General features: G+C 36.7%; 1 protein-coding gene and 1 long non-coding RNA gene across 10 annotated transcripts; both read left to right on the top strand.

The window, feature by feature from the left end:
• Nucleotides 1-1,042: 1,042 nt before the first annotated feature.
• On the top strand, nucleotides 1,043-19,723 carry LOC116034321. Its single transcript, XR_004101055.1, has 3 exons — nucleotides 1,043-1,054; nucleotides 2,097-2,100; nucleotides 18,920-19,723. It is a non-coding gene; the product is annotated as an uncharacterized LOC116034321 (long non-coding RNA).
• On the top strand, nucleotides 5,646-18,641 carry tmem154 (transmembrane protein 154). 9 transcript variants are annotated; one of them, XM_031276946.2, is made up of 8 exons: nucleotides 5,682-5,915; nucleotides 8,351-8,458; nucleotides 12,858-12,995; nucleotides 14,085-14,258; nucleotides 14,697-14,751; nucleotides 15,640-15,720; nucleotides 16,447-16,489; nucleotides 17,763-18,641. In XM_031276946.2, exons 1-7 carry the CDS (start codon nucleotides 5,813-5,815, stop codon nucleotides 16,448-16,450), a joined length of 663 nt encoding a protein of 220 aa, XP_031132806.1. In that variant the 5' UTR covers nucleotides 5,682-5,812; the 3' UTR covers nucleotides 16,451-16,489; nucleotides 17,763-18,641. The 9 variants fall into 9 exon arrangements, with proteins under 9 accessions (XP_035855997.1, XP_035855996.1, XP_031132807.1 ...); XM_031276945.2 differs by having other exon boundaries at nucleotides 17,745-18,641; XM_036000102.1 differs by having other exon boundaries at nucleotides 5,683-5,915; nucleotides 12,858-12,992; nucleotides 15,640-15,716; nucleotides 17,745-18,641.
• Nucleotides 19,724-19,990: the final 267 nt, after the last annotated feature.

Below are 19,990 nucleotides of genomic sequence, written 5' to 3'. Positions count from 1 at the left end.
ATGTGTGTCTTCACCTTTTTTTCGTGCAACAGGAAATTTCATCTGCGTCTCTGTGGTGAGCTCAGATTTCTTCAGAACTACTAAACGATGCCAACAGGATTTTTTAATGTCATGCATGAATCCAGAATTATATTAAATTCTAAGTTACTCACCTCCTTGATGCGTTTTGTGTCATCCAGTGGATCTCGGCAGATCTCCACTGCTCTGCTCAGCTGAGAGCTCCGTGTTCTTCGGCCATGGAGGGAAGCCACACTGCCATGACACAGAGCTGGATTTAAATCAGCAAAATATCTCTTTAAGGGAAGTACCTTTCCACCACTAGAACGCCAGCATCAAACTCATAGTAATACAGCAAGTGTGTGTGTCCACTGAAGTGAGTTACACCTTTAATAGTCTTAGTCTAATAGTCTTAATTATTGTTTTTTTTTTTTGTCAGGCACATTACCTATGACGTTATCACAACCAAATGTGAGAGATGTAAGGTTTTTTAGGATGTCTAGCCTATTTTACAGTCCTTGTCCCTTTTTTAGGCTTTTACAAAAACAATCACAGCAACAAACACAGCACAACAAACAGCAAACAAAAAAATGGTGTTGCTAATGGACACCATTAGTGCTAACATCTCTGTTGTTGTTTAAGCCATAGTTTTTAGTTCTTTTTGGGGTTTAAGTTCCGTGGATAAAGAGTTCCATAAATGTACACCTTTTACTGACCAGGAGGATTGACCAAAAGATGTTCTGCACATTGGGACTCTACTCCTTTTGTCATGGTCCGACCATCATTTCTCTGTGTAATGAATTTACACACCACGCCTGGGGCCAGTCCATTTAAACATTATATCGACGACGTTTCATTTCCGGGATTGTTCAAGTGCCGCCGGAAATTCTGAAATGTCGACTATCTGTCGAGATTTCTGTTGCACAACTAAAACAACTTTTGAACATACACATGTTCCACCAAAACAAGTTCCTTCCCGAGGCTATAGCAGCTTTCCGACCGGAGGGATTTTTGCAGTTCCTAGAACATAATGTTCCTAGAACCCTTTTTTTCTCATGTTCCGACTGGACCAATTTGGGGATTATTAAGTTCCTCACTGTAAATCCGAATTCACTAACTCAACCTAAATTTTTTTTGGAAACGGCTTGCACTCAAAACTTTTAATTTAGTACAGTATGGTAACGTTAAAGTTTTGAGTACACTAAACATAAAATAAATGTGTCACATGAGTGTTATCTGAAAGGAAATTTATGTCAGTTTAACATCATTTTTTTAGTCATGCAACAAAAATAATTAGTGTTTTCTTAACATATTATTCTGCGTTATATTAACATAGAATGATCGGGTTACTTAATGTGTATTTATTAGGGGTGTGCATTGGCACTGCCCTCACAATTCGATTCGATTACGATTCACCAGGTAACGATTCGATTCAATTCGATTCTACGATACATTGTGCGATGCATCAAAATTCTACTGCACACAACAAGGCAAATTTTTCATCAGTCATGAGGCAATACAAGCAGTCAGATATTGAACAACAGATTTTATTGGCTGCTATGTGTGTATTTTCACTCTCCTGTATCTTTGACATAAATGCCATTAAATAAAATAAAATTGAATGGTACAGGGTATTGGATATGGCATTTTCAAACCTGAAAAAGAAAACTGCTTTGAATGAGTGATGATTTGTTGTTGTTGAAGCCAACTCAGGATGCCAACGATCAACATGGTTTGTGAAGTTAGTTGTATTGCCAACGTGCTTGATTTTAGTGTGGCAGGTTTTAGTGACATAATCAATTATGGCACTTTGCCGCATCGATGCTGAATCGTGCATGCCCCGCATTGCGATGCATTGCCGAATCGATTATTGTTGATACATACCACTAGTATTTATATGTTTATTAAACACAAAAAATGATGTGTCATAACTTGTTAATTTTATGTACAAACAACAATTAAACAGTTAAAACAACATAACCACATCTATAGCGGAAATAGCATGAGCATTTGGGTATGGCCGCCCAAGGGCCCCATGCGAAATAGGAGCCCCTCTAAAGCCACTGATCTTGCATCACTTTACACAAAAGGACCGCTAGTGAAGTGACACACCACAGCTTAATGGCTGAAGGAAGCCTATTAGTGCTCAAAGTCTAATGCTGCACTACTCCAGCTCTTATCAAACGTAACAGTCACTTAACTCATGGTTACAAATGTAAATCAGCACAACAATGACAATTACCAGGCAACAAAAATTCTAAGCAGACACGTTTAATAAATGGAATTCATAAAGTTACATTTGTATTTCGAACAAACTGCAAACTTTTCAGCAAATTTTAACACAACTCTATTTACCGCCTTGCATCATGGGAATTGACCAGCCAATGAACCAATTGCATCTGACTGCAGTACGATCAAATCAAACATAACACAAATTGTATGTATCCTTTCTATTCAAACATTTTAAATTAGACAAACAAAGAAATGGAAGTTGTTCTCAACCTTTAAATTTAACGTTGCTTTGACTAGTTAAAACTTAATTATGTGTACTAAAACATAATACGTTGGTAAAAACACAAAACATTGTGGCAGTTTTATGGTAAAACAGCACAAAATATTTGTGTTCAGCATAACTCTGGAACTTATGTTGTAATTATGTGTTTTTGTTGTGTTAAGTGAACACAATATTTTCATTTTGTTGAACATGAAAGTGACCGCTTGTCATATGAACATAAAAACATTGAGTACATGTTTTGACAACCATTTTTTAGGTTTACTTAACTATAAAAATATATGCTAAGTGCACAATATATGTGTTGTTAATTGGCCTTGAACTAATTATGTGATGTTGACGTTATACATTTAAGTAGAATGAACTCAAAAGTCAAAAATTGTTGACTTAACATAAAAAAATTATGTCAACCTCACATGGGATGATTTTTTGTGTCAATGAACATAAAGTTTTTATGTTGTTTTGATAATCCTGAACATTTGTGTGGACGTAACATTAAAATTTTGTGTCATGGATGGATTGGGGTTTACAGTGACCACAGTTCCTGTAGCTCTTTCAGCTCCTACTTCAGGGCAGGGTCTTTTCCGCATATTGGTGGTTAGATGGCTGTGTTATAATAACAAAAGGTCAGTTCCTATGGCCACTTGGCCAGTGCGAATGCAAATGGGAAAACCAGTTTTGGGGGAGAGTAGTTAGTAGAACTGTTTAGAAGTGGACTGTTCCTATAACTATGTTCCTGTAACTACTTGGTCGGAAAGAGGCTTATTATGCAGAGGCACTATTGCTCCGCCCGGCGCTTAGTGCTGCCCAAGTCGATTGTGATTGGTTTAAAGAAATGCTAATAAACCAGAGCAGGTTTTTCTCCCATCCCGGAATGCTGTGTGGACTAGCCAGACCTTCCTTCACAGCGCTGTGGAGGAAGGTCTGGCAATGCGAGACTACACCTTTAACAGATTGACTCAGATTATGTGACTCAGTTAAATAAAAAAAATGTTTTTAGGGTGCAACGGCACTCCTTTGTCACAGATGAAAATGATAAGGCAGAGATTCTTCAGAAAAACAAACTTCAGTTCTAGTTTTTCCAGAGGCAAAGGTTTTAAAAGCCTTTTAGTTTTGATGTCACACAATGAGCTCAGAAATCTTATACTCTATTATTCTCTTTCTTAAAGGTTTATGTTGTTTATTTAATTTCAAGTAGTGTTTATAACTGTGTATTTAAAAGTTTGTGTAACAGGGTGAGTATATGAATCCTAAGAGAAGAATATGTGTGATAAGGTACTAAGACACGTTTCCACCTAGCCAAGGAAATATACAGTATATGATTGAAAGTTTCAGAACAGCTACTAAATATACCTTGTTTTCTTAACTGCTGGTCAAGAATGAACTTTGAACCTTAGAAATATAAATTATTTTGATGCCATTTTCTAATAAGGCACCATTATAGAGGTTATAGGTTGAAATGAATGTATTAAAGAGATAGTTCAGATTTTTGGAAATGTGGTTGTATGAGGTACTTATCCACAGTCCCGACACTGAAGCTAAGCAATGTACTGCTGTAGACAAGCCACACAGCAAAAAGTATTTTAGCCACGTAAAAAAGGAGCACATAAAAAAATCATTACCGGTTTACGTATGCTATATTTAGAATATTTTCACTGCTTTAACTTGCCGTCAGTCAGCCCTTTCCAACAGGGAACTGAAGCTGTTCCATTGACAAAAACAGTCTTTTTTTTTTTACCTCTCAGAACACGAAAGTTGCTGGTCTACCGCTGCCTCGATCAGTTAGTTAGTTTGTGTTATTGTGTGACTTTGGTGAATTGGAACTAACCCTTTAAAACACCAAAGTCACACAATTGGGCTACCAGGTTGTGAAAAAGCCCACTAACAGTGAATGGTTGAACTGTTTCACCATTCAGTTCTAGAGTAACAAACATTTATTAACAACTTATCAACATTTACAACTGCATATTAATGGTTGAATGCCTTTTATTAGTAACCTATTACCATTTCTAACTGCAGACCTGATATCTTAGAAAACAAGAATCCCATGTGCACGTATTAATGGTTTAACATCATTTACTAGAACTGTATTATTACAAATAAGGTAATAACTATGACTAATGACTTTTCCTCTAGCGTCACCATGATGTTGACATTTGTTGTTTTTTAGTGTCTTGACAACTGTTGGATGGATTGCCATGAAATTTGGTACAGACATGTATGTCCCTCTCTGAATGATTTCTAATAACTTTGGTGATTTAGAAAAATCAATGGCATTCCCATCAGCCTCAGCTCTACTTTGTGTTTTGTTAGCATGCTAACACAATAAAGAGATGATGAACATGGTAAAAATGATACCTGCTAAACATCAACATGTTAGCAATGTCATTTTAAGCCTGTTGGCATGCTGTTGTTAGTGTTTAGCTCAAACGTGACTGTAGACTGTTAATTCTGTTTTAGATTTATACCAATACTGTATTATGTTGACATTGAAGTTATTATTTTAACAGCAAGTGATTTTTGTTCTTACAGAGCATGTAGTGTCCGGGATCACTTAACCTTTAGCCAGATTTTTCTCATGTAAGAATCACTAAATATTGCCTAATCGTCTTTAGGCCTGGAAGAACTGACAATCTTCAGGGGAAGTAGCATACATTTGTTTTAATGCCATTTGTGAAGTATTGATAATAGTCACAGTTGATAGAAACCATTTAACCAGCCGTCATGTTGAAATCTGCTCCCACCATGTTATTGCTGTAAGATAAAGAAAAGTTTGTAGTCTTTTCAAAGTTCATGACCAGCATTTTACCTCAAAGAGAGACTCATGATGACTTGAGCTTGTATCAAGAAACAGGTCAACAAACAAATATGCAGAAAATTTACAGCCTCAGTTATATTAAGGAGCAGCTCCACACATTCACAATTCTCTCAAGAGATACCCGACCAGCTGGACCTCACTGATCTCTCACAAATAGTTTTTTTTTCCTTCCTTAAAGTTTGTTCAGCTTTCCCCTAGCTCTGTAGGGCTGCATACCTAACCGGCAGGAATGGTATTGTACTGCAGCTGAAGAGCCATCAAACTTGTGGCGACAAGCACAGAGTGGATTGCATCACATCCGAGTGAGTTATCTGAGTGAGTCTGAGGGTGTGTTTGTCTGTGTGTGTGTGTGTGTGTGTGTGTGTGTCTGTGTGTTCGTGTGTGAGTCTTTTTTTTTCTTCTCTTCCTTCCATTTAACATGTAAAGTCAGATCAGGAAGTGCGGTGCTGTGACAGTAGAGAAGGAAGTGGGACCACAATGGCACTATGTTTGCTTCTGGGACTGGTAGCATGAGAGGGCCCCGGGTGAAGACCCCTCTGCTGCTGCTGCTGCTGCTGCCACTGCTGCTGACCACTCTGACAGGGACAGGTAGGACTGGAAGATTAGTTTCATTACTCTCTGGACTCTATTCCACTTTCCTGTCTCCTCCCTGATTTCTCCTTTGTGCTATTTTTCTGCCTTTGTGACTGTGAGTGTAACTTCTTGACTGGAAGGAGTGTTTATTATTCATACTGTGAAAAGTTTTTGTATAATGAATTTAAAAACACTAGATAGCAGATAAATTAAAAAGCAAGGCTTGAGGACACAAAGTACGAAAGGGTTAAGTTACAGTTTCACTTCAATCCACGTTTTGTCAAAACTAGGCCATGTGTAGTAACGTAGTCCCTTCTGTATTTCAAATTAAACTAGTATCTTAGTTTTATAAAGCCAAGATGAGTCTAAGAAACCTTTTTAAATTTGTACAGAATACACCATAGTCTCAGTGTTTTAAAAACGGGTAATTGGCATTCCTCTTTTTGTTTAAGTTCTAGTAAATGTTCTTGAGCAAGAGGATCTTTTTCTAACAAAGTGGAATCTTTTACAATGTGACAGGAACAAATTGCTCAACATGTTGAATATCTCCACCTACTCCTCATTGTGCAGTAGGTGCATTTTGCAACAGTTCTGATTTTTGTAGCAACTGCTTGAAATCATGCACACGGAAGTCTTAAGTTCCTGTATGATCTGCCTGTAACAGTTATTCAGATGTTTTAGAAACCAAGCTGAAACTAGGCTGTCTTCATACACGTGTGTGTTTCACTCTTAATATAAGTGATGATGGGGCAGATACAGAAGCTGAGACACAAGAAGAGAAGGCAGGTGATCCAGAGCCAGAAGGTGATGGTGATACATTGATCTCCGTAGAGACGTGAATAACAAAACCAATTATAGAAATAATAATACACTATGTGGCCTAAAGTATGTGGACACTGTGGGGCTGTTTTCCTGGTTTGGGCTGGACCTCTTAGTTCCTCTTTAAAAAAAAAGAAATATCTATTTTTATCTAACCAAGTCAAAATCTCAATGAAATTAAAATATAATTTTTAAGAGACACTTGGTCAAGAGGGCATAAAAACATTGTTACAACATTAAAAAACAATACAAAGAACAGGCCAAGACAAATGTCACATGCTGTTAAATTGAACAATATCCAGTTACAGTATGTCTACTGTCTAAAAATAACAATAAATTCAGTCACATTAACACAAGACTACTTTTGTCCAGATCCTTTGAAACTAGTCTTGCATTGCCAGCCATACGTATCACCACAGTGCTGTGGCCGCGATGGAGTATGGTCTAGCTACACACTGCCTATCTATTCTTAGATTGGGGAAAAAAAAAACGCTCTGACTTGTTTGTATTTCTTTAAACCAATCATAACCCTCTAAAGCCCTGATAGCAGAGACAGCATAATGTCAGGCTTTATCCCAGAAATGTACATCCGTTGAGTCAGACTACTTTGAAACTGACTTAAATTCACCATCGGTAACGTTTTACCAGCCCTGATCATTTCAAGTACTTTTTTAAATTGTTCCAGGATGAAGCAGCAGCATATTTAAAAGCTTTGAAAAGAAATCAGGCCATATTGGTTTTACAGGTAATGAGGATGCTACATAATACAATGATATCTTTGACAATGGACCATGAAAACGCAAAGGACCTTTAACACTGATGTACTTTTGTTAAGTGAAAGAAAAAACAATGTAAGGTATCATATAAGCACTAGTCTATATCCTCAACGTTCAACTTCCGGAATTGCTCCGGTGCCACAGGAAATTCATGTCTTTTTGCAGAGCTTAGCGCCGCCCATGACGATTGTGATTGGTTTAAAGAAATACCAATAAACCGAGCACGTTTTTCTCCAATCCCAGAATGCTGTGTGGACTAGCCAGATCCTCCTCCGTAGTGTATGGAGGAGGGACTGGCAAAGCGAGACTATACGTATAAGCACAGACACCTGGCCCCAAGCGTCATTTATTTCTTTTTTTGTTGGCCTGAAAGTCGTCTCATGTAAGCATATTGACTATAAAGATGTAAAATACCCACCATGAGAACATTTTTTATTGTAGAATATAAACTCTTTGCTCTCTTTTAGCTATGTGGAGGCTATCATAGGTCGAATGTGCTATAGTCAGTGGGCTGAATGGTGGTGGGTTAGGGGGCATTGGTTCCTTTTACTTCTGTTTCATTGGCTCTTCATTCTGGGAAAGACATTTTGTTGAGTCTTGCCTGTGCAAAATGACTGGAAAGGCTTTCTACAAGTTATGACTTGTTGTAAACTGTTTTTTAAGAGGAGTGGATGTCATTCTAGCAGCATATTACTGTAATGCCCATGGTTTTGGAATGAGACGTTAAACAATCACTAAATGCTCATGTGTCCACATACTTTTGGCCATGTATAATTGACACTTCACACGAAACTCATGAGAATTACTCATTACTCAAGGCTGTCGTCATGATGATGTGTCTCTCTCTCTCTGTAGAAACGCTCCCAACTGTTTCTAATGCCACTTCAGCACTGGACAGTAAAGGCCCAAATATACTCCAGAACGAAAGCGAACACGGACAGCTGCGGACCCCACAGGCACAAAGTAAGTCTACACGTATACCCTCTGATGACGACATTTAACTAACTCTTGTTCAAATGACCATTTTCCCCATGTTAGACTGTGGTGATGTTATAGGTCAACATTCCAGGGAGCACTCCAGAAGCTCAATGTTTTCTATCATTTTGCTATGCTGTTTGCAACAAATGCCCCTTTCAAAACACACCACTGGCCATCTTTACACACCCGGCATAGTATTCATTGAGTTATTCTTATCTACAACCCCCCCCCCCCCATTGAAAACGGGTCCCTAAACAAATACCAGTTTCGGTCTGTCTGGTCATTCCAGTCTGCTGCAGCCAAAGACTGGAATAAACTGCATAAAACACTAAAGTTGGAGAATTTTATCTCCAAGTCAGCTTTTAAGAACTCTTAATTGTCGCTGACACTTGCAGCTGTTTCCTGACCCACTTATATTCCCTAACCTTTATCTGTGTGCTGCTTACTGTTGTCCCATGCATATTTTTGTTCTCTTGCTGCTGCTGTTTTGCTTTGCCTGTTGGTCTAACTGCTCGTGTATGCTACTCTTGTTCAGTTGTTGTATTGCCCGATGCTTGTGTGCTAGACTGTATGTCATTTATTTAATGTTTGTTGTTACATGTAATGCTTGTTTTTTTGCTCTTTTAGCCCCTACCCCCCTCCCTCAAGAGGCTTTGCATTTTGCCAGGCTGCCATTGCAAATAGGAATTTGGTTCTAATGACTTTCCTAAAGGTTAATATATATATATATATATATATATATATATATATATATATATATATATATATATATATATATACTGCCCTACAAAGCAAAAAGGCAGTAACTACGCAGAGTGCAGAACTGAGAAAAATGACTTTAAAGTTATCCTGTCATCCAGCTAAGTAGTTGTAGGTAGATTACTGGACATGTGGCTGTTTTTGTTACTTTATATTAGCTTATTCTTTGTACATATCAATCCTCATATTTAATTTGATATTTTACCCCTATTTTGCAGTTACTCTATTCTTGCTTTGTATTACTTACCAAAAACGTGGCACCATACCAAGGAAAAAGGCAGTAACTACAGATTCTACAAAAACTATTTTGCCACAACTTGGGCTCTGGGTGTGTTAGATACACTGTATTTGAAATAATTGGAACCATTTGTTTTCCTGAACATGGATATACCAAAACCAAAACTAATTTGACCATTTTAGGTCAATATTTTCCACCCGGAAGCTGTTCTGGTGCTGAAACGGCTGCTTAAAGTCTCACATTGCTAAGCTGTTATCAAGTTATCCTGTCATCCAGCTAAGTAGTTGTAGGTAGATTATTGGACATGTGGCTGTTTTTGTTACTTTATATTAGCTTATTCTTTGTACATATCAATCCTCATATTTAATTTGATATTTTACCCCTATTTTGCAGTTACTGTATTCATGCTTTGTTTCACTAGGGCTTTTTGCAGTTACTGTACAAACGACTACCATTTTTCTCCAAAACGACACACATTTGAGATAAGATGTTTTGTCACATAACAAAGGATGCCTTGAATGTCATGAAAATGATAATAACTCATTTTTGACCAAAAATGCAGTTACTGCCTTTTTGTTTTGTATATATATCACGCAAACCCTGGTGCGCATGACACAACAGCTTTTATTCTACACAGTGCTGTTTTTGCTGAAAACCCCCGAATCTGCCCTCAGGACGGTTATTTACAAATGATTCATTGTTGTTCAACCTGTTGTTCAGTTGTTCAGCATTTGATATCCTAATGCAATTTAATGCCACTTTTTGGCGCCATGTAGTGCAGAGAAGAAAAAAATGGTATGCCTTTTAAACATAAGGCCAACATGATCTCCAGCCCTGATCATTTCAAGTACTTTTGCACATTGTTCCAGGAAGAAGCGGCAGCATATTTAAAAGCTTTAAAAAATAAATAAATGTTTTTTTGAACATTTATTTATGGGAAAACTACATCTGTTGACCAGTTGTGAGAACACAGGCCATATTTTTTTTTTGAACAATGTGTTTATTGTTTTGATTATATAAGGCAGGTAACAGAAAAACACCTTTCCATTTCGTCAGTTATTTCCCACCCCAACAAGAGAACACATCACTCTCTTCTCCCATATAGAAATACTCAAAAGTCTCAGAAGAGAATCAATCTAAATACAAAACAGATATTGCAAGGTACCCAAAAACCAAATATAAATTACTATACTTTACACATAACTTACATTTTCCAGCAAGACATTCTAAAAAAAAGAAAAACAAAGAAAAAACACACAAACACTAATACATAGTTACACCTCCTGTAATAAATGACCAATATTATTGTTGCTAATGTAGTAATTAAACGGCTTCCATATTTCTTCATATACATCCAGTTTGTTTTTAATAAAATATGTTATTTTTTCCAGGGCCATACACTGTGCCATGGCATTAATCCAAGCTCCAATAATTGGTGGATCAGACCTTTTCCAACTAAGAGCTATCATTCTTTTAGCTTGTAATATAGCAAAATCTATAAATTTACGTTGCTGAGAATTTAGTTCAATATTCTTTGGATATAAATGCAACAAAATCATTTTTGCATCTAGAGGAATATTCAAGGATAAAATTACCTTTGTAATATTAATCACTTCCGCCCAGAATTCTCTAATAATGTTGCACTCCCAAACACAATGCACAAATGATCCTTGAGCCTCTCTGCATTTAAAGCATGTATCAGGGATATTGTTATTAAACCTATTTAGTTTGACAGGAGTTATGTAAGTCTGCATCAACCAGCTATATTGAAGTAGTTTTAAGCTAATATTACTAATATTAACTGTTTCTGAGAGTTTTTTACAGACTTCCATTCATCCTCGGATATATCCTCACTCAATCCCACCTTCCATAATTTAAGTTTCGAGGTTGTTGATTCAGGAGACCCTGATGCAAGCCAGTTGTAAAAAACTGATATTAATCCTTTATTATTGCAGTTCCTGGTAATTAATTCCTCCAAAGAAGAAAGTTCTGGCAAGTTTAATGATTGGTTTTGCATAGAAAGAACAAAGCTCCTTATCTGTAAATATTTCAAGAAATGTTTTCTTGGAATATTATACTTAGTAGATATCTACTCAAACGACATCAACGTTCCCTTCTCAAAAAGATCACTAATTTTGCTTAATCCTTTTTCAACCCACAGCCGGAATCCTGAGTCCTTCGTGCCTGGTTTGAATAATGTATTGCCCCAAATGGGGCTAAACTGGGATAAAGAGTCAGCTATTTTCATGTACTCCCTAACTTCATACCATACTCTAATCATATTACAAACAATGGGGTGCGTGGTGACTGTTTGTGACTGACTGGAAAAACAAAACATTATTGTTCTTAATTGTGTAGCTAAATAATACCAGTACAGGTTGGGACATTTTAACCCTCCAGTGTCAAATGGAAGGTAAAGAAGAGAAAGACGAAGTCGAGGGCATTTCTTGTTCCAAATAAATTTCCTGAATAATGAGTTAATCTTCGAGAACACTCCAGCTGGTGGCGCCAAGGGGATATTTTGAAATAAATACATGAATTTAGGTAAAATATTCATCTTCAATATATTTATCCTTCCTATCAATGAAATTGGTAAAGATGACCATCTCTCTAGAACTTTAGATGTTGATTCCATTATAGCATTATAATTTGTAGAAATTATATTTTCTAATTGGGGAACAATTTTGATACCCAAATATGTAAAGCTGGGTGATATTTTCAAGGTAAATAAATATGATGTATTTTGACAGCTATCTTTATTAAGCAGCATTAACGATGACTTTGATGTGTTCACTTTATATCCAGATATATTTACACAGGCCATATTGGTTTTTAATTTTATAGGTGAGGATGCTAGAGCCTACAATGATATTTTAGACGATAGTGTCAACAGTTTGAGTAAAGTTCTTTCCTGTTTCAACATGGCCATGACACTGATGTGCTTTTGTTAAATGAACAAAAACAAAACAATGTAATGTAATGTATCGTATAAGCACTGACACCTGGCCCCAAGGGTCATTTCTTTCTTTCTTTGTTGGCCTAAAAGTCGTCTCATTTAAGCATATCACCTCTAAACATGTAAAATACCCACCATGAGAACATTTTTAGTTGTAGAATATAAAGTCTTTGTTCTTTTTTTGCCTTGTGGGGGCTATCACAGGTCGAATGTGCTATAGTCAGTGGGCTGAATGGTGGTGGGTTAGGGGGTTCTAGCAGCATATTACTGTAATGCCCATGGTTTTGAAATGAGATGTTCTACAATCACATAACGCTCATGTGTCCATATACTTTTGGCCATGTATAATTGATACGTCACATAAAACTCATGACAATTACTCATTACTCAATGCTGTCGTCATGATGATGTGCCTCTCTCTCTGTTTGTAGAAACACTCCCAACTGTTTCTAATGCCACTTCAGCACCGGACTGCTCCCTTAAAGAAGAGGACAGTAATGGCTTGAATATACACCGAAACGGAAGCAAACACGGACTGCTGCAGACCCCACCGACACATAGTAATAATAGTAGGTCTGTTTATATTATCCGTATAATAAATGTTAATCTCTCCATGGACATGCATTGCACCATATTCTTGATCCAAGCACCGATTGTAGGTGCCTCCATTTTTTCCAGGTGAGAGCTATAGTCCTTTTTTCCTGTAGTATAGCAAAATCAATACATGTATATTCTTGGGGTTTTAGATTTAGATTTGTTGGATACAGGTGTAGCTATATCATCTTAGGGTCAAGTGGAATGTTCACAGACAAGATGAACATGAACAACAGTTTTATTGATCACCTCCCTCCAGAATGTTTTAATTTTGTCACACTCCCAGACACAGTGCATACATTTTATGCCACCTCTTAGCGCCATATCAGAGAAGGAAAAGCAATTTAGTTAGTAGTTACTCATTGACATGTTTCAGAAGTATCATTCTACTATTTCCAATTGAAAATACCATAGAAGATGGCTCAGGACAGAGCCGCTCCCTCCCTGTTGTTGGTATGTCGGACCTAATATACCAGCACAGTGCAGATGTCTGTCTAAGATTACTGTAAATGTAAAGATAATTCATATTAAATTGCTCAATTTGTCAATCAACACAAGACAGTTTTACATAGGGCAGTCGAAATGTATCTCTTCGAATATCCCTCCTTACACACACTACACACATGCATTTCAGAGGGCTCATGCATACTATGGCACCCCTGGGGCAGTTTTGGGGTTCAGTGCCTTGCTCAAGGGCACCTCGGCAGTGCCCAGGACGTGAACTGGCACCTCTCAAGCTACCATACGGAGACTTGAACTTCCAAGCCGAGACTTGAACATTCAAGCCAAGTCACCATGGACTGAGCTACTGCACCACATAAAAATAATTTACTACTCGTATTAATCATTCGATAAAAAAAATTAAAAAAATGCAGCAGGACAAAAATTTTTAATTTTCTTCTTCTTCTTCTTCTTCTATTCTTCTTCTTCTTATTATTATTATTATTATTATTATTATTATTATTATTATTATTATTATTATTATTATTATTAATATTATTATTATTATTATTATTATTACATAAGTAACCAATCCAAAGACTGACAGTTGCCTTCTTCTACGGGATCTTTAGAAACAACAAATGACCAAGGATTTAAGGATACGACTGAGGTACCAGAGGAGGATTTGAGTTCCATCAGCATCCTGATCCCTGTGGTTCTGGTGGTCCTAATCATCAGCATGATAGTTTGTGGTATTTTCATCCATTGCAGATGTAACCAAAAAGTGAGAGATCAAGGTATGTCCATCACAGGAGGAAACACTTTAAATGGCCAGTTCACCCAAATCACAAGGAAAAAAAAAAAGAAGAAAAAAAAACCATATTTTCCCACTTACCACTGGTGGCCAATGCAGATGGTTTAAGTTTTATTTGCTGATATTTTCAATAGGGGTGAATGTCGTCAACGTCAAATTTTCTGCTAGTGTCATAAAGTGTAACAAATGAAAGTGACAATTAATACTAAAATTCTCTGTATGGCTGGATACCATGAGGGTTAAGGGACTGACGGTTGATATTGTTAAAAAATACCTCAGCTACGTACCAATGTTTATTAATATAACTACTAAATAACTTATTTAGCGATCTTTTAAGTTTAATATATAGTGTTCAAATACTGTAATGTGATTTGCCATTTTGTCATAATAAAGAGGACTGAGCCATGTTCTTTTCTCATAGAGCTGGGAAAAAAGGATCCATATTTGGATGGGTCAAGTACAGAGAAGGTGCCAATGTAAGTATTGAGAAGTTCACTTTTTCTTTTACTATAGATGCTAATTTGAAGGACTGTTGTCAACCGTGTAAAATGCTGAATTTGAAAGAGATTGTCAGTAACTTAATGTCAAATGCTTAGGAAGTGATTACTCTCAATGTGTTATTGAGTTTATGTATGTATTTATGTATGTTTGAAAAACATGACCTTTATGTGCAAAAGAGGTTTGGGTTCCATGTGCGTACGAGCGCAAGAGTTATTTTAAAGTAACATAGAGGTAACACAAGTCATCTTGTAGTTACATATCTTTCTTCATTGCTACTTAGAACTTTTAATATCTAATCTAATAATGTCTATATCAATAGGAGGTGGCCTTTGAAGTCTCTACTGGAAGCAATTATGAAGCTGTGAAAAGAGTATTGGACAAAACACAATAAATTTAATGAGATCAATGAATAATATAGTAAACATGTATGCCTCCATATAGTCCACAAAAATAAAAGTTAAAAGAGTAAAACACATAAACAGTTATCCTAACAGTGTTGTTTTAGCAACATATTAGCCTCAGGCAGCTAACGGCTAGGTAACTGATTGCAGAAAAACTAACTAACTTCAGTAACTAACAAATAACTAATCAACAATCACAAACAACAGATTTACTTAAAAGGGTATCTACAAATAATGATTAAACAAGGGCATCTGGGGAGTAGATAAAAGATGTCTGTTTCTATTTGCTTGGTCACAGATCTGACAAAATTGCGGAGCGGATGTAACAATGTCAATTCAACTGTATAACTGTCATGGAACTCTGTCAGTAGTGGTTGGTACTAGCACCAGAAAGTTCAAAGTTAGTTTTCTGACCTGCTTTTTGTGTCTTATTTGATTTTCTGAACACTTTGTATCTTCCAGGCCCATGTTTGAAGAAGATGTGCCCTCTGTGCTGGAGCTAGAAATGGAAGAGTTGGGCCAATGGATGAAAAAGGATGGTAGGTAAATAGAACTGTCGCATATAAAACATATACCTATATATATATATATATATATATATATATATACCTAAGATAAATGTATTTTATTTTCTTCAGTGGTGGAAAGTTACTTAGTACATTTACTCAAGTTCTGTACTTAACTATAATTTTGAAGTACTTTACTTTACCTGAGTATTTCCCTTTTTATGCTACTTCTACTCTAGTACAATTCAGAGGCAAATATTGCACTATTTACTCCACTGTATTTATCTGACAACCTTTGTTAATTTACAGAATCAGATTAATAACACAAAATATACTCAACAAATAAATTATGATCTATTATTATAGATTAAGATAAGACTTAACTGATCCTCCTGGGGTAAATTCATGAGCTACCCAGCTGTATATAAAGCAATTGAAATTAGCTCCACCTTTACTAGCAAACAGTGCCACATTAAAGTGATGTATACATTAATGCATCAATAATTATAATACAATAATATAATATACATTATTCTGAAATGGGCCTTTCTGCATAATGAACACTTTTATTTATGGTACTTATGTATATTTATAGTATATTTAACCGTAGCAGTAAGATTAGTTGGGGGAGTTTATCCAGCAGAGGTCCCTGTTGCTCTAATTGTTAAAACTTGTTTTTAAGTCATTTTTGCAAACACTGTATATTGCTTAGATTGAGGCTTTAGTAAATATATGAGTAATCTTATGTGTTTGTTTGTTCTAGGTAAACCTGCAGAGGACTCTAAACTCGCATGAATCTATTTGTGGTGAGCATGCTAAGCTACACTTATTAAAAGTTTGACTGTTCATGAACACAGATTTTATTCAGTTTCGTGTCACTCATCCCTCATGATCAAAAACATATAACTTTTAGCCATAATATGCCTGGAAATATATGAAGTCTTTAATGACTCAACTCTAAAATGTTGTTTTTAGATATAAAAACAAATATAAATGCATAAGATATAGTGCGTGAGTATACATTAGCTTTACTCTTTGTTAATATTTTCTCTCCTGCTCGTCTGTGAACCTTGAAAGTTCATTTGGTAATGTTGATGACAAAATCATAACAGTCACTGTGTAACAGCCACTAGCAGTGTGTCACAACATGAGCAATTATTTATTAAGCACCATTCCTGCAGGTGTGAACATAACCTACTTCTAATGAACTTATTATATTATCTAATGAATCTTATTATGAATACACTCAAAACAATAATGTAAATATCTATCTACACAATAATGCTAACACGGTACAGATCAACAGTCGACTTGGGCTATATAACAGTTAGCCTTTTCCTGCCAGCCTGTGTTTGTTGTGATGTACCAGCTGGTTTCAGTATAGCTATGACTGATGAACTGTGACCCTTCCGTCATTACACATGTTACTCTTTGAAAGCACAATCTCTCCTAACACCTGCTAGTGATTACACCAGGCATGCATGGAAGTGTGGCTCAACTTAACCCCGGGATAGTCTCCTTACTGGAAGGGCTGGATAGGCAAGGACAAGGTCCACTTCACAAACTGTTGACCAACATCATTTACACACAGCTTTTTCCCAGGATTTTATTTCTAAAGCTGTGCAAGGGTTAGATGGAACTTTCATTCAGTGTGGAGGCACTCTGTACACATAGGGTTACACAAGAGATCTCCAAACAAAAGTAAATGTGGTACAGCTGCTGTGGTTGCACACTGCAGCAGCTTTGCCCTGTTTGTCAGACCTGTGAAATTCCACAGTAAGTTAGGCACAATAGTGGAACAAATTAAAGAAAGAAAGGAAGCATATAACATGTTGTTGAAGCTGCCTCTAAGTTCAAGTTTTGAAACCAGCCAATTACAGGAGTTGAACCATAGTAAACCTACTTCCAAACCAAATTTAAGAAAATGAACAAAACAGCACTGTACTACAAAACTCTAACACTATATGGGAGGACTAAATAAAATGGATGTGAACTGTGAACTCTGTCACCACTCCTGGCTCGATTATAGAGAAATGACCTCTGTCTCTCTGACTCTGACAGTTCACCTCTCTCTCCCAGGATTTCTGCAACAATGGACGCTCTCCCGGCACGCAAGGACACACAGTCAACGATGCATTGATGTCCCTTTGGACGTTCTGACCTTTCTACAATAATCCAGCAACAGGGACTAATTTGACTGCCATGAAACAACATCCCAACTCTTTAAAGACATGTATTGTTTCTGTCACGCTTTGCCTGTTTTGATTGTATGATTGTATGTTCTGTCGAAATTTATCATTCAGAGTGAAGAGTATTCCTGTTAAACCTAGATAACATTGTGCTGTAGCTACCAACCATTCCATTTTCTGCAGATTCATACTGCTAAAGAGTATGCGGTCAACTTAAAGCGCATTAGGCTGATGCTTTTCTCCAACCCTCACAGATATGACTGCTCATAGTTACTTCTCTTCAGCTCAAAGCCTCTTTGTTGTATTACACTGTGTCACTCCCTCCAGCTGCAGGTTTTAATGGTGAAATATCCTGTTGAAGATTGCAGGCATGCATGACAGAGAAGGCCACTCCTTTTCATGCCTGTGTAGAGCTGGTTAGGACTTAAAGAGAAGTTGTTTTTATTATGTATGTGAAATCAGTTTCACCCGATTTATGAGTCTTTTGATAAATACCCGTTGCAGAAACAGCTTTCTAAAAGCTGCTACTAATTAACATTTTTTATGTCACCATACAGTAGAAAAAAAACTCTCTGACTGAATACTTTATGTTTACAGATGCTGTTCAGTCATGACACTGATCTAAATGTGAGTGCTTTCTAAACGTGTCAGTCAGTATTTTGCAGTATATTGCACTATAAATATGAGAATACGAAATACCAAAGATATTATTTTCAAGGAATGCTTTTTGTAAATATTTCAGCTTTGAATAAAATTTCAATAGATAAAATCTCTGGATAAAATCATGATGGTAGTGTGGCTTTAGGGATGGAAATGTTGGCCAGTCCACCACTTTGTTTTTGAAATATCTCAACAGTTATTGAATGGATTGCGTGACATTTTGTACAGACATTCATGGTTCCCAGTTGATGATTCCTGCTGACTTTGGTGATCCTCTGTAGCATCACTGTGAGGTTGACATTTGTGGTTTGAGTGAAATGTCTCGACAGGTGTTGGATGGACTGCTAAGACCTTTGGTACAAACATTAATGGGGGGGGGGCATTAAGTGCACAGGCAGAGTGACTTTCAAACAGCTTTGTTCACACTGTGCCTGATCCTGGCTGAAGTGGTTTACATGCAAATAAAACCGCAATTCGGTTATTTTTGATCAACGGGTATGTTGATCATTTTGATCACAGTGTCACAGTGAACAGAAATGTGATGTAATCCCCTACAGGACACCTTCATAACATTCATATTTCCAGTGACCCGTCTCTCTAAATTTACCTTGTGTAGACTGAATCACTGTCTACCCAGCAGGCACTGTTGCTGCCGGTCACACTCTATCAGCTCCATTTCACAGCCATGTTTGTTTGCCTTCAAGAGCTGTGATGTTACAGAGCATCGTCCGTCTGTCGCAATCATCACATTCAGTCATTCTTGGGCAATCTTTGAGTGGAAAACACACCAGAGTACACCAGGGAATGTGTTTGTGAGAGAGTGTGTGTTTGTGTCATTATAGGAGACTTACTTCACAATAGCTTCAAGTTTGGTCCTTTGTAGAGTCGTAATGAGCAATTTAAAGTGCATAAAACTTTCAACTCCCTCTTATAAAAGACTGCTTCTTGCACTGTTGAAACAACTTTTGATCAGACACATCAACCAGGGCTGTAGCTGAGGTCATGTCCTCTGTACTTTTTTTCCAGGAAATTTGGGGATCCGAAGCATAGATTTTAAATTTTATGATTTCAAGTCACACATTATGGGACTTTGAAATTGTGAGACCAACTTTCTTTTAGACTTGGACATACACTAAAAAAGTAAATAATAAAATAATAAGTAATTATAACAATTGAATAATAACAATTCAACTATTTTCCCTTATGTTATTCTTTTTGGAGAAAGCTATTAGAAAACAGATTTTAGACCACTGGTTCCCAGCCTGGGGATCAGGACCCCTCAAGGGGTCTCAAGAAAAAATTGAGGGGTCACCAAATAATGTATATTAATATATAGTTTTTTGTTTTTGGGAGATACTGAATATTATTTGGGACACTAAAAATTCTTCCAATGAAACAATCAGAAAAGGAAAATCACTCTTGACATTACTTTATTTTAAAGGATAGATAAAAAGAATA

This window comes from Sander lucioperca, chromosome 4 (assembly GCF_008315115.2).
Source record: "Sander lucioperca isolate FBNREF2018 chromosome 4, SLUC_FBN_1.2, whole genome shotgun sequence".
In the NCBI taxonomy this organism is placed as follows: Eukaryota; Metazoa; Chordata; class Actinopteri; order Perciformes; family Percidae; genus Sander; species Sander lucioperca.
This window is presented reverse-complemented; position numbering and strand designations above follow the sequence as displayed.